The sequence below is a fragment of the Staurois parvus genome, unplaced genomic scaffold (assembly GCF_062004578.1).
Source record: "Staurois parvus isolate SC_StPar_1 unplaced genomic scaffold, SC_StPar_1.0 ptg000562l, whole genome shotgun sequence".
NCBI classification, from domain to species: domain Eukaryota; kingdom Metazoa; phylum Chordata; class Amphibia; order Anura; family Ranidae; genus Staurois; species Staurois parvus.
The window spans coordinates 10,182,762-10,205,840 of record NW_028318358.1 but is presented as its reverse complement, the minus strand read 5'-3'; the positions used below and the strand labels follow the sequence as shown (position 1 = coordinate 10,205,840).

The following is a 23,079-nucleotide window of genomic DNA, read 5'->3' as shown; positions in this document are numbered from 1 at the left end:
AAATTAGTCACTATTTATTGAGGTAATGCGCAAGGTTTGTGCGCTCTTTCTTTCATCTTCTTCTCGGGGGGGGAGCCATAAGAGTGAGGCAAGAGAGATCAGGTGGCAAGAGAGCGTTTCTAAAGTTACCCATATGGGGGCTTGTTGTGCTGCATTTAATGAGGATAGAGGTTCGATCTGAGCAACCACATAGTACTTGGAGAAGTTAGGAACCGCCAAGCCCCCCTGTTTCCAGTGTGTGAGCATAGTATATTTAGTGACCTGAGATCTTTTATTGGCCCAAATAAAGCAAAAAATTTGATTCTGAAAAGATTTCAGGACATAAGAAGGGATTGGGATAGGGAGGGTGCGGAATAGGTATAGACGTTTGGGGAGGATAGTAATTTTTACTGCATTTATTCTACCCATCCACAAGAGAGGTTGGTGCAACCAGGTTGTAAGTAGAGTGTTGTGAGAACAGAATGTTGAGGTATTGTTGGCCTCATAGAGAGTGTAGTAGGAATTTTTAAGGTTGATCCCTAGGTATTCTAGATGCGCAGGGGGCCAGGTAAAGTTGTAGTTTTGTTTTAGTATATTTATGTCCTCTACAGGGCGAGAAATGTTGAGGGCTGATGATTTGTCCTTGTTTACTATTAAACCCGAAATGTTGGAAAATCTAGTTAGAATGAAGAAGAGGGTAGGTAATGTGGTGTGTGGCTGGGTCAGAGTGCAGAGAACAGTTTCAACCCTTGTAGCATTCATCAATGCAGAATAAGAAACCCATTGTATTTAGAAAGTAGGACTTCAGAAGCCACAAGCTGACCATTAAGGATGTGGTGATTTGGGTCAAAGGAAACCAAAAATTCTACAATAAAATGCTCCATGGAATTTTTATCTTGTCCTGATGAGAGCTAGGAACATCAACTGTTTATAAAAAACACTTTCATTTTTATTTGTGATTTTTTTTTGGTTCCTCTTTGGCCCATTTTATTATGACCAGATAGTTTGTACTGTCCTTTTGCTGCATTCGCTTCACTTTGATGATTGAATGTGGCATAGCGGGGTTGCATACATATTCACTAACATCACTTTCCCTAACTGTCCCACCAGGTCAAGGTTGGCTCACTAACCAGAATAAGACCCCCAAAAAATGCTGGGCACTTGCACATTTGTAAGAGGACTGATCTCATAGATTTTAGCAGATATACTGCTACCCATAGGAAGCTGCAGCAGAAAAGAACTAAAAGTAAGATATGATGGTGACATTATCTAACTGATGAATTTGATGAGGCTTGGTGAACTGCAATGGTGTTAAGGCTAGGGCAAGAAATTGTATACTGTCTGCTGAAAATTGCAGGCAATGCTGAATTATCAGGATCACTTAAAAAAAGAAAGACTGACTAGAGGGATATAGGAGTATGCCAGCAATTGTTCTACCAATTACTACCGGTAATTACTCACCAGAATGTCAAGGCATGCTGCCTTTAACAGGGTGATTTGGTCAGCAATGCTCAGCGTGGTGAAGCCTGGTAAACGTTTGGCAAATTCCACTATCTTGATGATGCATTTAGTGGCAAGTTCACTGAACTTATCCCACAGACCAAGGTCCAGTTGTACCCGATGATCAGCACTGGAATTCTGCAAGAAAACAAAACGATCATCACTGCTCATACAACAATCACATTCCCACGTTTGTACTATGCTATTGTTTTTAGGACTACCTTCCACTACAGTAGTGAAATAGCTGAGATTTTTTTCTGTTCTCTCTGTAATCTCATGTTGGAAATGGGGAATTTTATTGAGTCAGGCAGCCGCTATGCAGATTAGTTATTCACAGCCCACCAGTCTTACCGTAGTGTATTTGCCAAGCTGGCAAAGTGAAGGGAAGGTTTCCTGGTGAGCTTTGCTGACTTTCTGAATAAGCTCTTCCATCTCAGGAGGCATTTCATAGCTGTCTGATACCACCACCTCTTCTTTCACCTCCTTCTTCTTTTTGTTCCTGTCATTTCGCACCGCTGCACAAAAAACAACACAATGCACAATTAGCCTTATATTCCCCTAACTTGCTAAGATGAGAAAGAGGGACACATTTTTGCAGAAAGTATCAAGGCAAAGGACATACCTATACCACTCACCCAGTTGCATGGCCCATGAAAAAGTACAATGTCAAAAATGATTGCTTACACCCACAAGTGCTTTATTTTCATATTTACTTTTCTAATATACTGGCTTTAATAAATACCAAATGCAAAATTTAGAGCTGGATGAAAAGATTAGTGTAGTATGACACTTTTGGTAGTTAAAGGGTACATTTTCATAGAGGTCTGTGCATCAGACTCAAAAAGAGTAACAACTTAGGAGTAAAGAGGAATTTGCTTCCAAAAGAACAGCAGAGAGGAGCTATGGTGTTCCCTCCTACTGAACATCCTCTACGTCCCCATTAATTTGGCATGATATAGACTCTCTGCTGACCTCTAACTGGTGCGGCTGTTTACAGCTGTAGTTCACAGCATGCATTGCCAGCAGTAATTACAATACAATTTAAAACTGTGGTTGAATTAATAGAGGGACAATTGTGTTAACCTTACTTTTGTGTGTGGCCTTCAAAAAAACCCAATGTGAATCCTTATTGACATGACTCCTCAGTTTGACCACTTGTATGTTATTACAGAGGCTCTTTGCTTTCAGAAGGTGCAAAGCTGTGTGCTCTTTTAAAGTTTTTTTTTTACTTTATCCAGAAGTGAACCCTTTCAAACCTCTAAATTTAGTAATACTCTCACCTCTGGCCAGGTCCACATTTCACCAGCAGCATGAAAGCAGGAATAGCAGGAATAGTAGCTTGTTGATTTAGCTTTAATAGTGGTCATGGCTCTCTAAGCCAATACAAACACGAGGTGGTAGAAGATGGCAGTTGCTTAAGAGAACAGGACCTCTCCTTGTCAGTGCAGAGATCAGAGGTCTTCTTTCTGTTTAATGTGGAAACCCCCTTCAACTACTGCCAGTTGTTAGGAATCTAACCTTTCTTTGGTAAGCAGATCTGGGGATGTATATAAACTTTCCTAAAAATTGGAGACTTACTTTTGCAAGTACTACGGGATCTTCAATCTAATAAAATGAATTCTGAAAGACACTTTTATAGGGAATTGCTTTTTAAGTGGATAAAATAATATGAAAAGCCAGAGGAATGTAATTAAAATGTATGATGATCATATTGTACCTATTAGGGTCAGATGTCTTTTTTTGGAAGCATCGCAATCAATCTCTGCTAGAGGCAACACTGTATTTTCGGGGAAGAGCATACTAGACTTGTGTCTGCTGTCTGAGCATCAATACAAAATATCTCCTGGTCTGAACTTTAACCCTGAAATGTGACCTTTGTCCATGCCTGCAGGTGGTAGGTTTGAAGCACCGCAGGGGATAGAGATGGATGACCTGACTGCTCTTTTAAATCCCTAGTCTCTTCTAAGTTCTTTCTGCCATATATCTTTCTAAAAACCAACCACTGTATACATTTATGGAGAAGCAAGACAAATTGAACATTCTTCAAAATCATGAAGACAAAGACAAGCGACAAGTCGAATTCAGAGAAAATATTACAGGCAAAGAGCCTCTTAACAATCTTATTAACTTTTCAGAGATGTCCTTAAATAAACACATTATGTGACAAGGGAAGTCAGTAACTTGAATATTAAGATATACCGCTGCCTCTTTATTCCAGCAGCCTAGGATATGTACCAGAACTGATGCTACTACAAAAGTGCTAAATAGAAATTAAAGCACACATATAAAAGGCATACTAAGGCAGATGAACACTGACATTGCTTTTCAGTAATACAATTTGCCTTATTTCTGTTGTTAAGTAAAGTTTACCTTTAGGGAGAGGACCTTACTTGCATTTCTCCCTACTGTACATGTCACAGTGCTGCTCTCTCTCACCCTACTCCCCTGTGTCCTGACTCTCCTCACACGTTTCCTTGTGAACTTCCTTTTCACCTCGGGATAAAGTGTGCAGGACCCTAACAACAGGAAGCCAGGCGCCGGAAACCCACTTATAGCATGAGAAGGGCACACAGACTGAGCTGAGAGAAGATAGGGGCTAGAGAGGGCGAAATCGAGAACAAGAGAACTAGACAGAGAGAGAGAGAGAAGGAGAACAGGAGAGAGAATTAGGAAGTGCTAGATTTAGACACAGGAGACAGAAAGGTGGATAGGGAGAACGAAATTGACAATAAGCACAAGAAAGAATTAGAAAGTGCGTGATATAGAAACAGGTTGATAAAGTTACAGAGTGAGTGTGAGAGAGAAGAGACAGGTGGAGAATGAGGGAGAGGAAGAGAAAGGTAGAGAGAAGAAGAGAGTAAGGTAGAGAGAAAGATAGAAAGATAGAGAGTGAGTCAGGCAGAGAAAGGTAGAGAGAAGAGAGCAAGGTAGAGAGAAGCACAGAAAGATAAAGAGTGAGTCAGGCAGAGAAAGGTAGAGAGAAGAGAGTAAGGTAGAGAGAAAGACAGAAAGATAGAGAGTGAGTCAGGCAGAGAAAGGTAGAGAGAAAAATAAAGTAAGGTAGAGAATGAGAGAGAGACATAGAGAGAGAAAGGTAGAGTAAGGGAGAAACAGACAGAGATCCAGAGAGAGAGAAAGAGAGAAAGAAAGAGCGTGAGTCAGGCAGAGAAAAGTAGAGAAAAGAAGAAAGTAAGATAGAGAGAAAGAGACAGAGAGAGAAAGATAAAGAGCGACGGATAGAAAGAGAAAGGTGGAGAGAAGAAGAAAGTAAGGTAGAGAGTGAGAGAGACAAAGAGAGAAAAGTAAAGAGTAAGGGAGAAACAGACAGAGATCCAGAGAGAGAGAAAGAGAGAAATATAGAGAGTGAGTCAGGCAGAGAAAGGTAGAGAGAAGAAAGTAAAATAGAGATTGAGAGACTGAGAGAGAAGATAAAGAGCGAGGATGAGAGAGGAAGAGAAAGGTGAAGAGAAGGAGGGAGTAAGGTAGAGAGTGAAAGAGATAAAGAGAGAGAGAGTGAAAGAGAGAGATAGAGAAGGGTACAGAGTGAGGGAGAGGGAGGAAGAGAAAAGTAGAGAGTAGAAGAGAGCAAGGTAGAGAGTGAGAGAGATGGTGGAAGAGAAAGATGGAGAGAAGGGGAGATTTAGAGAGTGACAGAGAGAGTGAGACAACGATAGAGAGAAAGGTAAAAAATTAGAAAGTGATAGAGAAAAAGGTATAGAGCGAAACAGTGAGAAAGAGAGAGACCAAGCTAGAGGGTGAGACAGACACAACGAGAAAGACAGAGAGTGAGACAGAGAGAGAGAGAGAAAGGCAGAGAGTGAGACACAAAGAGAGAGAGAGAGACGTGGGCAAAGAGTGAGACACGAAGACAGGGAAAGAGAAAAGGGGAGCAAAAGTGAGGGGATGGGGGGGGAGAAAAGGAGAAACAGTGAAAAATAATGGATAGCGGAGAGGGAAAATAGGAAAAAGGCGAGCAGAGTAATAAGAAACAGAGGATGTAAGAAGTTAAAAAAAAAACACAAGGTGAAGAGAGAACAAAAGAGACAATGTAGAGAAGATAGGCTGATTAATGAAGTAGCAGGTTAAGAAAAGAAAGAAAGAAAAAAGATTGTAATTGGAGAGAAAAAAGCTGAGCAAATAAAATGTAAATTTAACCCAAACAAAAGTTAGAAAAGAGAACTGCTACATGGAGACAACCTAGGAGCTAACAAGGAAGATAGTTGGGAGTAAGATTACGAGAAGGAAATAGATAGGAACAATAAATAAGAATTGTGTGCAGATATAACAGTGAGGTCACTTGAACAAAAGAACATGTACAGCGTATGTAAAGACCGAACAGCAAATGACAATAATACAAATACAGACTCCCTGTCTGCCATTACACTGTCTAGTATGGCTCCAAGGAGGGGATGATGGATGTGCCTCTAGTGAGGGAGGGTGAGCCTACAACTCACTAATATGAGAACTCTGAGGCTGAGGAACAGGAGAGAGCAGGTGAGGAATACTGATGGTAAACTATAAAGAAGATTAATTATTCGGCCCCAATCTCTGATATCATGCTGTTTAATAGGTATGTTTCATAGCGCACATTCTCCTATATTCTGATCTACATTGTACTTTTTTTCTATATCTGACATTATAGAGGTGACGGGGCTGACGCGCTGTCGTTTTCTTTTAGTCTTTCCCCATTGGAAATAGGAATAAAGAGTTTCTCACTTTGATGATAGGAGTGGGCAGGATTGTTACTTGAGTATATGTTTATCCTTCTGGAATCCAGAGTCAAGGAGCCTCTCTTTGTAAAGTATCTATTTACATGAGCACCCAAGGGACAGAATGAGGTGTTGGGATTACAAGGAATGCAGAGTCCACAGCTTTAACTAGCTGAAAGCCCAGTGTGAAAGGCCTGACCCCTCTTTTGCTGGAATGATCTATTTTCTTTCTACACCCCATGCAGTGTATGATTGAACACGACCATAACTCACCTTCTTTTGACATGCCAACCTGGAAACATTTTTGTAGTCGGCAAAACTGGCAGCGATTCCGTGTCACCTTGTTGATTTGGCAGTTCTTATCACGGTGACAAGTGTAGACCATGTTCTTCTGTATGCTGCGACGGAAGAAACCCTGCCAGAGAGAGGGAAGGGGGTGAGGTGATTGGATGGAATGAGCGTAAGACAAAAGAAATGATGGACATAAAATTCACAGATTATTCAATAAAGCACTGCAAAGAGGCTTCATTACATACTGTAGCCAAATTCAACCAATCAGATTGCAGCTAATAGTCTGTCACATCAATAGATTGTTCTGATTGGTTGTTATGAGTTATTACATTTTTCTTTTTGCCTTACATGAAAACATGATGTTGGTAACATAAGTTGGACTGTATTTCAGGGAGTGCTAAACAGAAGGAAGCAGAAATGGAAGTTAGGTGGCCCGATCTGAGTTGAATTTTGATTAATTTGTTTTTTGGCCATTTGATGTTTGGCAATTTTTTTTAAATAGCATACCAGAGTCAACTGTACCCTGTGGCAATTCTCTCTCTGTGTTTTCCAGCTAGACAATTATTTTTTAAATAGATTTTTTCCTTTTTACTAAGACGTGAAATAAAATAGTTTTCATGATTGCAACTGAACACTCCTTGCATGCAGAGCTGTAGTGTGCTCCTAAGACTGAACGGTAAAAATTATCCTGCATGCAGCAACTATTTTTTGGCCAGTGCTAATGATTTTCTGACAGAAACTGTTTACTATCAGTGCAACTGCTGCTACAAGCAACAAATACAGTAGCAGACAAAAAAAAAATAGCAATCAGTGACAGGATTTATATTTAGGCCCACCCATGAAGACTCCTGGTCTGCATGACATCATTTTGACCTAGACAAGTAACTGAAGAAATGTAAAATAATTTTTAAACAAGTATATACAGTCAGGCCCATAAATATTGGGACATCGACACAATTCTAACATTTTTGGCTCTATACACCACCACAATGGATTTGAAATGAAACGAACAAGATGTGCTTTAACTGCAGACTGTCATGTTTAATTTGAGGGTATTTACATCCAAATCAGGTGAACGGTGTAGGAATTACAACAGTTTGCATATGTGCCTCCCACTTGTTAAGGGACCAAAAGTAATGGGACAGAATAATAATCATAAATCAAACTTTCACTTTTTAATACTTGGTTGCAAATCCTTTGCAGTCAATTACAGCCTGAAGTCTGGAACGCATAGACATCAACAGACGCTGGGTTTCATCCCTGGTGATGCTCTGCCAGGCGTCTACTGCAACTGTCTTCAGTTCCTGCTTGTTCTTGGGGCATTTTCCCTTCAGTTTTGTCTTCAGCAAGTGAAATGCATGCTCAATCAGATTCAGGTCAGGTGATTGACTTGGCCATTGCATAACATTCCACTTCTTTCCCTTAAAAAATTATTTGGCTGCTTTTGCAGCATGCTTTGGGTCATTGTCCATCTGCACTGTGAAGCGGCGCCCAATGAGTTCTGAAGCATTTGGCTGAATATGAGCAGATAATATTGCCCGAAACACTTCAGAATTCATCCTGCTGCTTTTGTCAGCAGTCACATTATCAATAAATACAAGAGAACCAGTTCCATTGGCAGCCATACATGCCCACACCATGACAATACCACCACCATGCTTCACTGATGAGGTGGTATGCTTAGGATCATGAGCAATTCCTTTCCTTCTCCATACTCTTCTCTTCCCATCACTCTGGTACAAGTTGATCTCGGTCTCATCTGTCCATAGGATGTTGTTCCAGAACTGTGAAGGCTTTTTTCAATGTTGTTTGGCAAACTCTAATCTGGCCTTCCTGTTTTTGAGGCTCACCAATGGTTTACATCTTGTGGTGAACCCTCTTTATTCACTCTGGTGAAGTCTTCTCTTGATTGTTGACTTTGACACACATACACCTACCTCCTGGAGAATGTTCTTGATCTGGCCAACAGTTGTGAAGGGTGTTTTCTTCACCAAGAAAAGAATTCTTTGGTCATCCACCACAGTTGTTTTCCGCGGTCTTCAGGGTCTTTTGGTGCTGCTGAGCTCACCGGTGCGTTCCTTCTTTTTAAGAATGTTCCAAACAGTTGTTTTGGCCACGCCTAATGTTTTTGCTATCTCTCTGATGAGCTTGTTTTGTTGTATTAGCCTAATGATGGCTTGCTTCACTGATAGTGACAGCTCTTTGGATATCATGTTGAGAGTTGACAGCAACAGATTCCAAATGTAAACAGCACACTTGAAATGAACTCTGGACCTTTTATCTGCTCATTGTAATTGGGATAATGAGGGAATAACACATATCTGGCCATGGAACAGCTGAGAAGCCAATTGTCCCATTACTTTTGGTCCCTTAACAAGTGGGAGGCACATATGCAAACTGTTGTAATTCCTACACCGTTCACCTGATTTGGATGTAAATACTCTCAAATTAAAGCTGATAGTCTGCAGTTAAAGCATATCTTGTTCGTTTCATTTCAAATCCATTGTGCTGGTGTATAGAGCCAAAAATGTTAGAATTGTGTCGATGTCCCAATATTTATGGACCTGACTGTATAATATACTTTCCCATCTACTTACCAATGCTAGCAGCATAAGGATAAAATAGTTAAAGCAGAACTCCGGGCAGAAAATGCATTACATGTAAATGATGCTACCTTCATACCTTAATCCAATATGTTCTTCTTTTCATTCACTAGGCTGTTATCTTTTAGATTTCCATTAAACATTTTATGAATTTCGGGTCTCCCCTCAATACCTGCATTGCCGTTATTCCCGCTATCCTCCCAGCCACCGGTTTTGTTACTTCCCCACTATAGTTATTTGCAGTGAGCGAAGACGTAATTACGCCCCAGCTCATTATAGTGGGAGGATCCAGGAGTCTCAGGCTCCTGTTCTTAGATGCCCACTGTTGCAGCATCATTTGATTGACAGGCTAGGAGACTCCTGGTCTGTCCAGCCTCCAATGACCTCACAAAGTGACTGACAGGCCAGGAGTTACATAGTTACATAGTTAGTCTGGCTGAAAAAAGACAAAAGTCCATCCAGTTCAACCATAGGAAAAAAAAGTTACAATCCTACACCCACAGTTGATCCAGAGGAAGTCTCCTAGTCTGTCTCAATCCTCCATGCCTGCGAATGCTGGGCTATACAAATGAGCACTAGGCTATGTGTAATCATCTCTCCCCACAGCCAAATGTGATATTACTAGTTAAGTTGTGGCTGAGCATCGGGTGTGAAAAAATGTGGGCATGTCATGCGGATGATGTGGAAAAGCACACAAGCTCATTCACTGTAATATTTACATATATCCTTCCACAATAATGTCCATTCACTACGATTCCCATGGCATTTTGGGAACTGTAGTTTCTCATGGTTGTGCAGTGAAAATACAGGCTGTGAAGTGTATGACTGCTTTACTCCTCCTCCTGGATCTGGCAGACACTGTTACTTTATGAATTGGAGCTATGAAGTTACAGATATTTCGTCTAATTTCTCATCTAAACGGTGAGGTTTATATCTAACTTGATAAACGTTTATAGGTTTACATAGGCAATACTAATGATTGCTGATTTTTTATTTGCAACCCATTTGCAACCCGGAGTTCAGCTTTAATGTTGATTGAAAGAGTTTAGTTCTGCTTTAATATACAGACTCTCTTGTCACACAGTCATTGTGCAGTAGCAAAGGCTGCGTAAGCTATATGTCCCCCCAAATGTTTACTGAATTAGCCTCAATTCAGCCTGCCAAACATAATGTGACACCCAAACATGTAGAAGAGAATCTAAAAGGAAGCTACGTTTTATATTATAAACATACATCGTTATAACAAATTATAAACTATATATGTATTATTATGATACATGTTATAAATAAGACTTTGAGACTGCTTGCTGTTAGATATGCAATACAGAATTACAGCAGTCCCCATTTTTTTTTGTTAGGCTTTGCACCCCCTCTGTTGGGCTTGTTAGTAAGGGATCTGGGAATGCAGCAAAGAGTTGAAATCATTGATTATTTTAAATAGACACAGATGATGAATGCTTGATGGCATGCAGAGAGGGGGACAAATGAGAGGAGGGAGAGTAAACTCTAGCAGATGGAGATACTAGACAATGGCAGAGAAAAAGAGGGTCAGAGAGAGTTAGTCAGAGATCTGCAACAGAAATAAACCTAAAAGAAAGTAAGACTTATCTTGCAGACTGAACAGAGACATTGAAGTCATATGTCTGATAAAGCAGTCTATCATGTCTCACAGCATTAGTATCTGGAGCCTCATGAACAGATAGACTGGATATTGGGATTATTATTATTATACAGGATTTATATAGCGCCAACAGTTTGCGCAGCACTTTACACAATGAAGGTAGACATTACAGCTACAATACAATTTGGTACAAGAGGAAACAGAGGGCCCTGCTCCTTAGAGCTTACAATCTAGGCATGCCCCACAAAACAGCTACCTCTACTATGAACATATGATGGCCCCCATTGAAGAGTATGTTCTGCCGGCCTATAGGCAGTACATTGTTTTCATTAGTTGCACTAGGGTTGCTGCCTCATCCATTTAACCACTTCTAGTCCGGACACTTTCACCCCCTTCCTGTCCAGGCCAATTTTCAGTTTTCAGGGCTATCACCCTCTGAATGACAATTGTGCGGTCATGCAACACTGTATCCATATGAATTTTTTTAGCATTTTTTTGCGAGAGATAAAACTTTATTTTGGTGGTATTTATTCACCACTGGGATTTTTTTTTTTTTTTTGCTATATAAATGAAAACATCCAAAAATTTTGAAAAAAAGTGTTTTTCTTATAACATTTTTCAAATAAATAATCTTTCTTCATAAATCTTGGCCAAAATGTATTCAGTTATCTTTTTAATAAAAAAAAAAACCCAAATTAGTTTATAACCAAAATTATCATTTAAACATTTTTTTTTACATTTTTATTAAATTTTTTTATATTATTATTTGTTTGTTTTTTTACATACTGTCACCCTAGCAGTACAGTGTCACCATGGTGACACTGTACTACTTGTGGGGGGGTGAAAGCAATCATTTCTTCGTCTCTCTGGCTGCATTCTTGCAGCCATTGAGAAATACTGTGTGAGCTGTGATTGGTCACAGCTTGTCACATGATACAAAGCTGTTGTGCATAGCCTTGTACCATGTGACCTCTGTGATCATTCACAGATTTCACACGTAGTAAGCAATGAAGTAAGAAGTGACATCTTGCTTACTACCATTGGCCAATCAGTGATCACATGATCGGGACCTCGTACAGAGGTCCCGTACGATGATCGGTGTTCCACTGTGTCCGGAGGACACAGCAGGCACCGGATCGCGGTGCTATGCACTCCCAGGGAGCACGCACAAGCAGTGGGCTGGGAGGCCGTTTATAAATGGCCACCCGCCCCTGCACTGCCACCCTTTGGCCGTTTATATACAACGGCTGGATGGGAAGTGGTTAAAACACAGCCATTTTGTAAATTATGAAATGCAGTTGCACCCCATGCATACCCCATGCACACGGCGCATCCTAACGAATATTGGCTCAGTCACGATGTATATGTAACAGATGTAATAAAGACTCCAGTCTTACTTTCAGTCTTGTACAGCTCCTCTCCTATACCGAAACTGCTCACTATAATTTCACTGTACACTGTGAGCTTCTCACAGTGTATATTATAACTTAAATGAGTGTACTTGTGAGCTACTATGGTGTTTGTCTAAACTATTACCGTTAATTAATTTGACAAACAAAACAAAACACAATATATGATACACCTGTGGTTCGCTGGCACTCACACCTACTCATTAGACAGTGTTCTGTGAGAAAATTAAATATATAAATTGTGCCGCGCTCCTGTGTATAAATAATTACAATATTCACTATTTCAAATGACAATCCAAAGTAAAAAAAAAAAACATATATATATATATATATATATATATATATATGAAAAAATAATAAAATGATATATATACTATATATATATATATATATATATATATATATATATATATATATATATATATATATATATCATTTTATTATTTTTTCATATATATATATATTTTTTTACTTTGGATTGTCATTTGAAATAGTGAATATTGTAATAATCTAACATAATCTAGCCCTTTCCTCCCCAGTCTTACTGTTTCTAGCCTTTCCCTTTCATTAATTGGATTTTAGTTTTTTAATTATAGAGGCTCTGCATTACATGTAGGAGTTACCTATGGTGATCTGCATCTAAACAATCTTCCCAGACACTCACTTCTCACTCCTCCAGACTGACTGCCACCCACAAAGGCATTTTGAGATCTGCATAACTACTCAGCTCTCAAAAGTCATCCCACTGCTTGCATCAGGGCTGAGGGTTCTTAAGAAAAATATTGACACAGGGTGCTATGATGTATTCAGGAAGATATGTGCAGCACCCTACTGGCCCCTCCAACCAGCTATGATGTGCCTGCATTGCATGCAGATGCACATAGACCTTGTGATTACATCACTGGTCTAAAATAAAATATTTAATGAAAATAAAAAAATATTTTTTTCAAATTATATTAACCACTTGCCGCCCAGCCACCGCATATAAACGGCGGCAGGGCGGCGCTCGTAGGCAAAAGCACGTTTTAAAACGGCTGCCTTCAACCTTGCGCGCACCCGCCCTACCTGTCCCGCGGGTGTCAGCAGCGGGTCTCCGCCGCCGGGTCACGGCCGGTTTTTACCGGCCGTTTTCCCGCGATGAGCGGTGATCACTGACACAGAGCAGGGCTGCATTGTTTACACACAGCCCTGCTCTGTGACAGTTCGCCGACAAGCTGCAGAGGGAGAGATGAGTTTCTCTCCCTTGATCAGCGCCCCCCTCCCTCCCCCGTCCAGTATACACCCCTGCCCCCTAGTAAAACACTCCCCTTACACATCAAATACTAAAAATGTTAACCCCTTCCTCCCCAGTGACATTAGTACAGTTTCAGTGGGTTTTTTTCACTGATCACTGTATTGGTGTCACTGGGGATGTCAGTGACCCCAAGTCAGCCCCCCCCCAGTGTCAAAATGTCCGCCGCAGTCCCGCCATAAGTCGCTGGTCGCCGTCATATGTCGCTGATTGCCGCCATATGTCGCTGATCGGCGCCATTATTAGTATAAATAAAAATTTAAAATCCCAGTATCTTTCCCGCCATTTGTAAACGCTATAACTTTCATGTAAACCAATTAATTTACACGTATTGGGTTTTTTTCACATAGGCATACACCATAATACATGCAAAGAAGGCCTAAAAGTTAGGGAATCCTGAAGAAAGCCAATGATTTTGTGTGGCAGAGGCTTCACCAACTATGTTCCAACATGGACCATTAGTAATAAACAGACATATATATATATCTATCTATATATATATATATATCTATATATATATATAACTGGCCGTGATGTCTCACCTTGCAACCCTCACAGGAGCTGACTCCATAGTGATAGCCAGAGGACTTGTCATTGCACACGAAGCAGGGCTTGTAAACACGTGGAGGTGGAGGAGGTGACGGGGAGCTGGGGACCATCTCCTCTGAGCTGGTGCTCTGTGTTTCCACAGCTGCACAAAAAATGGAAAAACAATTGGTTAGAAATTTTGGTATACCTGGTATATACTTTATATCTAATACCTAAGACACTGCAGCTACTACATTTTTCTCTTGATCTAATAACTGCACATAAAAGGTATGGGGTTTGTTTTGAATGCTGGTGACATCTCCATGAACCTTTTCCCTTTTCCTTTTTCTACACAGAGGTTTTTTTATAGAACCACTTCACTAATTCAAGGAGATGCGAAGGCCGAAGGTCAGTAATCTCATGTAAACATATAAAGCACCTATATTTATAACACAAAAGGTATTTCAAAAACTGCTTCTGCTAAAGAAATGATTTTCATTTATTTATTTATTTTATACATAGGTTTGCATAATAGTTATGCAATGCCTCAATGATCCTTGGTATTGTAAGCAATGTCGTACAACTACAAGGTTTCGTATTAATTGACCAAACCACAAAATTTTCCTTTATGGTATGGAATATAAGAAAATGTTTTATTATAATAAATAGCAAAAATGATTTTGCAAAGGCACAAGATATATGTACAAAAGTGCGCACGCAAAAAGTTATACAACATTCAAATTCATTGTTTTCAACTTTTTTGCATGCTTGCTTTTGTATATATTCCTTTTGCTTTTGCTATTTATTGAAATAAACGTATTTCTATATAGTATAGTATATGCTTTTTATTGACTTCATTCAAAGTGGTGCAGAGCAGCGAAACCATTAGGGATATTTTTGTGGTTTGGTTGTTCAATAGTTCCGTTTATGTCTTGCACACATAGTGGTGTGGGTTTACATGTGGGGTATGAAGTTATATTCATTGAGAATAACTTGTGTTTCACCCATGTCATCCAGTTCTAGGGAATATATACAGTATCTCATAGAAGTGAGTCCACCCCTCACATTTTTGTAAATATTTATTATATCTTTTCATGTGACAACACTGAAGAAATGACACTTTGCTACAATGTAAAGTAGTGAGTGTACAGCTTGTATAACAGTGTAAATTTGCTGTCACCTCAAAATAACTCAACACACAGCCATTAATGTCTAAACCACGGGCAACAAAAGTGTGTGTGTGTATATATATATATATATATATATATATATATACATATACAGTGGGGATCAAAAGTTTGGGCACCCCAGCTAAAAATTTGTATTAATGTGCATAAAGAAGCCAAGGAAAGATGGAAAAATCTCCTAAAGGCATCAAATTACAGATTAGACATTCTTATAATATGTCAACAAAAGTTAGATTTTATTTCCATCATTTACACTTTCAAAATAACAGAAAACAAAAAAATGGCGTCTGCAAAAGTTTGGGCACCCCTCAGAGTTAATATCTGGTACTGCCCCCTTTGGCAAGTATCACAGCTTGTAAACGCTTTTTGTAGCCAGCCAAGAGTCTTTCAATTCTTGTTTGAGGTATCTTTGCCCATTCTTCCTTACAAAAGTCTTCCAGTTCTTTGAGATTTCTGGGCTGTCTGTCACGCACTGCTCTTTTAAGGTCTATCCATAGATTTTCAATTATGTTGAGGTCAGGAGATTGTGAAGGCCATGGCAAAACCTTCAGTTTACGCCTCTTGATGTAATCCCCCGTGGATTTTGAGGTGTGTTTAGGATCATTATCCATTTGTAGAAGCCATCCTCTCTTTAACTTCAGCTTTTTCACAGATGGCATCAAGTTACCATCCAAAATTTGCTGAAATTTTATTGAATCCATTTTTCCTTCTACTCGTGAGATGTTCCCTGTGCCACTGGCTGCAACACAACCCCAAAGCATGTTTGATCCAACCCTATGCTTAACAGTTGGACAGAGGTTCTTTTCATTAAATTCTGTGCCCCTTCTTCTCCAAACGTACCTTTGCTCATTCCGGCCAAAAAGTTCAATTTTAACCTCATCGGTCCACAGAACTTGTTTCCAAAATGCATCAGGCTTGTCTATATGTTCATTTGCAAAGTTCAAACGATGATTTTTGTGGTGAGGACGTAGAAGAGGTTTTCTTCTGATGACTCTTCCATGAAGACCATATTTGTACAAGTATCTCTTTATAGTGGAATAGTGTACCACAACTCCAGTGTCTGCCAGATCTTTCTGGAGGGATCGTGCAGTCAAACGTGGGTTTTGAATTGTTTTTCTCACAATCCTGCGAGCTGTTCTGTCTGATATTTTTCTTGGTCTTCCAGATCTTGCTTTAACTTCCACTGTTCCTGATGACTGCCATTTCTTAATTACATTCCGAACAGAGGATATTGACATCTGAAAACGCTTTGCTATCTTCTTATAGCCGTCTCCAGCTTTGTGAGCATCAACTATTTTCAGTTTTCTAGACAACTGCTTAGAAGAACCCATGGTGCTGATTGTTGGGGCAAGGTCAAATGAGTGTGGGCATTTAAAACCTTTGAGATTGACATAACCTGGTCTTCCCAGACGATGATTGAGAACAATCCATGACACTGACAGGTCTTAGCTTTGCAAAGGGGGCAGTGCATGCTATAAATTCTGCAGGGTGCCCAAACTTTTGCAGACGCCATTTTTTTGTTTTCTGTTATTTTGAAAGTGTAAATGATGGAAATAAAATCTAACTTTTGCTGACATATTATAAGAATCTCTAATCTGTAATTTGATGCCTTTTGGAGATTTTTCCATCTTTCCTTGGCTTCTTTATGCACATTAATACAAATTTTTAGCTGGGGTGCCCAAACTTTCGATCCCCACTGTATATATATATACACACATATACACAGGGGTTAGACAAAAGAAAATGAGAACACTACCTGGTTTGCAGGTGTGAAAGAGACATTAAGTTTCACATTAAAAGCGGAAGTGATGTAACATTCTTTTGTTTCTGCTGTGTGATGAGACACCTAGCTAACAGGTAGGAAGCCTCACTTTCATCATTCACTGCATGCGCTGCTAGTAATACAGAGTCATGACAGAGCTTACTGAGCTTCAAAGAGGGCAAATTGTTGGTGCCACTTAACTGGTTATGACAGCATATATAGTTTCCAGGAAAACATAGTCTGACAAGCATTAGCACGGTTGACATGGTCAACTGACCGAAAGAGACAAAAGGACATTACGCAGGAGATTGTGACCCTGAACAAGAAAACAACTGCTGCAAAAGTGATTGCAGAGCTCAATCTCATTCTTCAGGGGACTGAGATTGAGCTCTGCAGTCACTTTTCCTGAAGTTGCTTTCTTATTCCGGGTCACAATCCTGCGCAATGTCCTTTTGTATCTTTCAGACAGTTGACCATGTCAACCGTGCTAATGCTTATCACTTATGCTCTATTAAACATGACTCTGTATTACTAGCAGTGCACGCAGTAAATTACAAAAGTGAGGCTTCCCACCTGTTAGCTAGGTGTCTCATCACACAGCGGAAGCAAAATAATTTTGCATCACTTCCACTTTCAACATAAAACATGTTGTCACTTTCAAATCTGCAAATCATGTAGTGTTTCCATTTTTTGGTCTAACGCTTGTATACATATAGAATATATATGTAGAGAGAGGGAGAGAGAGTTTATATAGTTGGTGCATGCATTACTTAAAAATAAATATTTATTTCAACAAAGATACTGTAATTCCCTAAAAGCTGCCTTTTATTTAGCCAGCACCATCAGCTGAAAGTTTAAATGTGCAGTGACAGACAGGAATGGGAGCTGAGATGTTACCAATGTGGTGACTTTTCTCAGAATTAGAAATGAAGAAAGGCAGTGGGCCATAGTCGCAGAAGTGTCATTAGTGTCACACAATTTACACTGGGTATGCACCATAGCAAGTATGGGTAGGTCAGATGATTACCTACATTAATATTATTATTATTCAGGATTTATATAGCGCCAACAGTTTGCTCAGCTCTTTACAATATAACGGGAGATGATACAGCAACAATACAGTTCAATACAAGAGGGATAGGAGGGCCCTGCTCCTTGGAGCTTACATCACTTTACACATCTTTTGGCATTCAAAAGAGAACCTACATTATGTGCTTCAGCAATCTAGTTGTTTGGCTGAACTTTATTAGACCACAGCAATGGCTCCCTTTGCACCACAAGGCCGCTAACATGCTAAAACTGATATATATAAATGGTGTGCAAGCCATGGCTTAGCAACCTCAGATCAGTTTTTGAGGTTCTAGATTGTAAGAAAACTGTAACATTATACTGGGCACCACATCTGTTCAAGAATAAGAGGCATGTGACACTCATATCTATGGCATACTAAACTAGGTTGGGAGGCCCCGGCTACAAATGGTATCCCACCATATGTGGGGAAGACAGGTACACTTCAAAGAATACCGACAATACACAACTTGTGAGAAGTTCTTGAAAGAAAGTAAAGATGAATGTTAATATGCTCATATGAGACCTTTTAATACAGAGGGATTTCATTACTCCTTCTCCTGTTATTAGGCAGGGCCTTTGTCTAAAGGAAGTTGAATGTGAGTATCACAATGACATGTGCTACTAATTTAGTGCAGCCCAAAATAACCAGAAGAGGGAGAAAGAAGGCAGCCTTAACCCTAATGTAACCCAGCCTTCACAGCCCCCTCAGGCTGAGTACATCCCTCGGGGCAGCTCTGCAGATGCTTTTTATCCTAGCTTTCAACACACATAGAATTTCCTGTTCCATTGCCCTGAGAAGCACATTCCAGCTTTGCCAGGTTAGAGGAGACAGGCTTCTTGAAGGCCTGTGTCCCCAGAGAACAGAAATTTTAAGAGAATCCCAAGAAGACCACCTCTTGAGTACCTCAGTGCAGGCCAATGCTACCTCACTTCTCTTTATACTTCCGTCTCCTTCAGTCTCAATGTCATATAGATACAATTCTAATGACTTCACACTGTATTGTGGCTCGTGCTTCACACCATAGTAGAAACGTTACATGTCTCTCAACACACAGCATTGCAGGGAATGTTGTGTTTTTGTATTGCTCGTGTGCTTATTCAATAATATTCAGCAAAGCAAACACCTAGGAGCTCATAACATTGACGTCAATTTACTAAAACATAGTGCATGCTGTATCTTCATTACTGTGCATTGTGGGGCAGATTTACTAAAACTGGAGCACGGGTGTGATGCAGTACAGTTCTTTCTAAATAGCATTCCGATTCACCTTGCTAGCAGAGGTGTGCTGCCATAATGCTACAAGCTTTGTTTTGGAACAATAGGCGGCCCATTCAAATAAATGCAATCCATGTCAACACAGGACATAGCATGCGTGCTCTAACACAATAGCGCGAGTGGGTCCTAAAGGTTTTATTGCGCAAAACACCTGAATTTCCCGCATGCATATTACTGATTTTTGTTGCATTCTGTGTGCAAAAGGCACACAATTACTGCCCTTTAAAATATTGCTAGATACCTCCTGACATTCATTGTAAATTTGTATGAGATTTAACTAATAAGGCGATAGTAAACTCCCCATTGTTGTCTTGTACCTACAGGTAACCTAAGGCTTACCTGTAGGTACAGTACATTTCTCCTAAACTTGCATTCCTTAAGAGATATTTACATGTGTAGCAGCTGGTGATGTCACTTATGTATGCGCACTGCGCTCTCAATGAACGGCATGCTGTCCACTAAGAAAGCTGTGGCTGTGACTCCTGTGTGCATGTACAGGAGTGATGTCCGCGTGGCTCAGCCATTCAAACAGCTGGAGCCTCCTGGAAGGAGGACTGGGTGAAGATGGATTCCCTATCAGCAGTGACAGCACTGGAGGGATCTGTTTTTTAGGTTAGTCTGTCATACTAGCATACTATGACATTTATTTATTTCAGGTACTTATATAGCACTGTCAATTTACACAGCACTTTACATATATAAATTGTATATTCACATCAGTCCCTAACCCTCAAGGGGTGTACAATCCCCTAACCTACATTCATATACTAGGGCCAATTTAGACAGGATCCAATTAACTTACCAGCATGTCTTTGGAGTGTGGAAGGAAACTGGAGTACCCAGAGGAAACTAGACACAAGGAGAACATGCAAACTCTAGGCAGGTGGTGCCGTGGTTGGGATTCAAACCAATGACCCTAGTACTGCCAGGCAGAAGTGCTAACCATTTAGCCATTGTGCTACCCTGTAATCCATCTATGCTGTTTACTACTACTTTAAAGCAGTGGAGACTTTCACTAAATCAGGTGATGCTGTGTTCAATTTGAATACCAATTCATATGCAATTAGCAACTGGAATGTCCATCAAAATGGCAATAGCAGTTGGGCAGTGCTGGGAACTCTAAGGCAAACATTTTGTTGATGAGCCCCCCAGAGATATAAGAATATAGTTGGAAACTCAACCTGGAAAAGCCTCAAAACACATCTCAACGCACATTGACAAGTCACAACACATGTAAATGCATCATGTTGCACATCAAGTGGGTTGATGGACAGGATGACATGTGTTGACTTCAATAGAAAGAGCTTTGCCATGTGTAACAACACACGGTAATGTGCGCTGAGTTTTGATGCGTTTCCATGATTTCAGTGGAAAATCATAAGGGGGTAAAATGTTTGAATCCAGTGGTGTGCATTAATATTATATCATGATGAGATCTTTTATCTCCCAAGTCACAAGAAGATGAAGATATTCATGACTGTCCGGAATCAGTTCATATATTTGTGATATTGAAATGGAACCAATTACAATGCTTCCTTTAAAACACTTAACCCCTCCATATCCGACAATTAGCTGCTAATCTTCTCTAAGCAGTCATCTGGGTTACAAGTGCCATTTAGGAGGCCATCCATCAAGACACAGTGTCCTCTTTCTTTGCTTTCATCCTCATACAACAGGGTGACAGAGACAGAGTGGTTTGGGATTGAGGGAAGGTGTTCATTACAGAGGAAGAATGAGTTCTGAGTAGAGTGGGAGGACAGAGCACACAAACTGTCCCCTCAGAAGAATGTATAAATAGAAAGGGTGAGATGTGCAAAATGCATGATGCTGAAATGGGAACAAGCGAAGAACCCCGCAATGCTCTGAAAGCTGCGGTGTGGCTGGGAGGAGTGCATACTGCCACCGGCAATAATCTGCTTTATGGCTGGGCACTTCTAGACAAGCTGAGTCGTACAGGTGTCATAATCCGATCTGCCTGCACATTCCCCGCCACTATTTCATCAGCTCCAAGGCCTGTCACTTTTCAGGCCCAATTATGGCGTGTCATCTTCATTCCCTGAAGGGAACTGTACAGTCCTGGTCCCGCCAAATAAAGGAAGTGGAAAGGGGATTATAATTATTAAATGCAAAAAAAATTTGCAAATAGAACCGAAAATATTTGCTAATAAGAACAAAGATGTATAATTAAAAATGTGTCTGGAGTTGTATGCATGCATTTAATAACCATGTGTATGTGTTATCTGCCTGTCCAAACAGCTCTCCCCATTTTAAAATGATTTCCAATGCCAGCTGTGTGTGTTGTATGCTTGTTTTTATCAAGGCCATTGGATCAGCATGACAGGCAGGCAAGTGGCATTTTCAGAAGGCCAGGTCAGTATATTTATCTCTGTACACGTTCTCTTTAATGTAAATAATTTTATTAGTGAGTGGAAATGTTTTAAAATCCTTGCTTCTGTGTACAGTTTGTAACTCTACATGGAGGCTACCATATTTCCTGATTACATATACAGGCTCCGTTTCCTGCTTTGTAGCATTGAACAATTATTCAGTTTGATTGCTCCTACTTACAGTGTAGGTAAACTCTAAAGCTGGCAATACATTATTCAGATTTCTTTTGATCAACTGATTGAAAAAACTGAATGGATTGCCAAATCCCCACTGTGCCATTGTGTTCTGATAGCGGGACTCCTCCGTTGCCAGAATACACAGAACAGAGCTTCAGCAGATTGGCAGCATGTGCTGACTGAACACAAATTTTCCAGCAGGACGGTTGATCACTAGATCATCTCCTCCCGAACAGGATCAGCAATAGATGGATCAAAGTTTGTCTGAATCCTGCCCAACTGGCTGAATTTCGATCCATCTATGGCCAGCTTATTTCTCTTATTTGCACACGTCTAGTCTGTTAACTATTCCATTCAAAGTGCTTTATTATATTTGTTCGACAAGTGCAAAAAAACAGCTCTTCATCCAGATAGTTATCTTTGAGCTGATAATTTCCTGTACTCTGTGCCTCTGAACTGTTATCAGTCAGCTCTGTTTCCTGTCATCTCCATGGACTACAGAACATTTTGCCATGTTATGGTGACGAGTGGGATGTGTTATGTAGTCCGTAACACACGCCCAGTCTTAGTGTGACAACATTGCTCAGTATGATTGTCACCCTGGGACAGGAAGTGCAATAATGGCAAGATTACGAGGCTAAAATAAAGGAAAAACTTAAAAAAAAACCCAAAAACTAATGCAGCCACCACATTGAAGGACTGGTAGAAGTGTGGAGGGAGGACCCTCCCCTGCCAGGTATTGTATTCTGACAGCCGGTGAACAATGGTTGCATCTGATTGTATGCAGTCACTAAATATATATGTGTAAAACTGTTTCGCTGCTCAAAAAATACAAATAAAAAACACAAAGTCCAAATAACACCTATGTGTATATAAACGTGAAAGTCCAACATAAAAAGTTCAAAAAGAATAAAGAAAAAACAACTCTTCAGGAAATCTTGGTGGGAAGGACCATGTATCTACTGGATAGTGAACCCACAATCCTGGTGCTGTAAATCTTTAAAGGAATACATGGCCACGGTGAGTATATGGTAAAAATGGACCCTCGTCCTCACATGTGGACCCATATGAGAAACAGGTCAATAGGGCATCTCCCCTCTTAGTGGGGGTAATGAAGTGATCTCCTCCATGCAAAAAAAATCTTCCCTTTGTATATGGTCACTGTGTTCTCCAACAAGCCCTCTAAACGCTCAGGCCGATTCTGCAAATGGAACTCAAGAACCATATAAAGCGACCATAGTGCAGCACGTCCATTAAAAACTCATAGAAGTTTATTTAAATACACTCA

The 23,079-nt window shown here is 40.1% G+C and overlaps 1 protein-coding gene across 2 annotated transcripts in view; it reads right to left on the bottom strand.

Moving 5' to 3' along the window:
* Positions 1–23,079, bottom strand: part of RARG (retinoic acid receptor gamma) — a 263,440-nt gene that overhangs the window by 7,339 nt on the left and 233,022 nt on the right. For both annotated transcript variants that reach the window (XM_089691462.1, XM_089691463.1), the window contains 4 exons: positions 13,946–14,094; positions 6,462–6,603; positions 1,831–1,994; positions 1,441–1,617 (listed from right to left, as the gene is read on the bottom strand). In XM_089691462.1, coding sequence (XP_089547588.1) covers positions 1,441–1,617; positions 1,831–1,994; positions 6,462–6,603; positions 13,946–14,094 — 632 coding nt within the window. The remainder of the gene's footprint in view (positions 1–1,440; positions 1,618–1,830; positions 1,995–6,461; positions 6,604–13,945; positions 14,095–23,079) is intronic.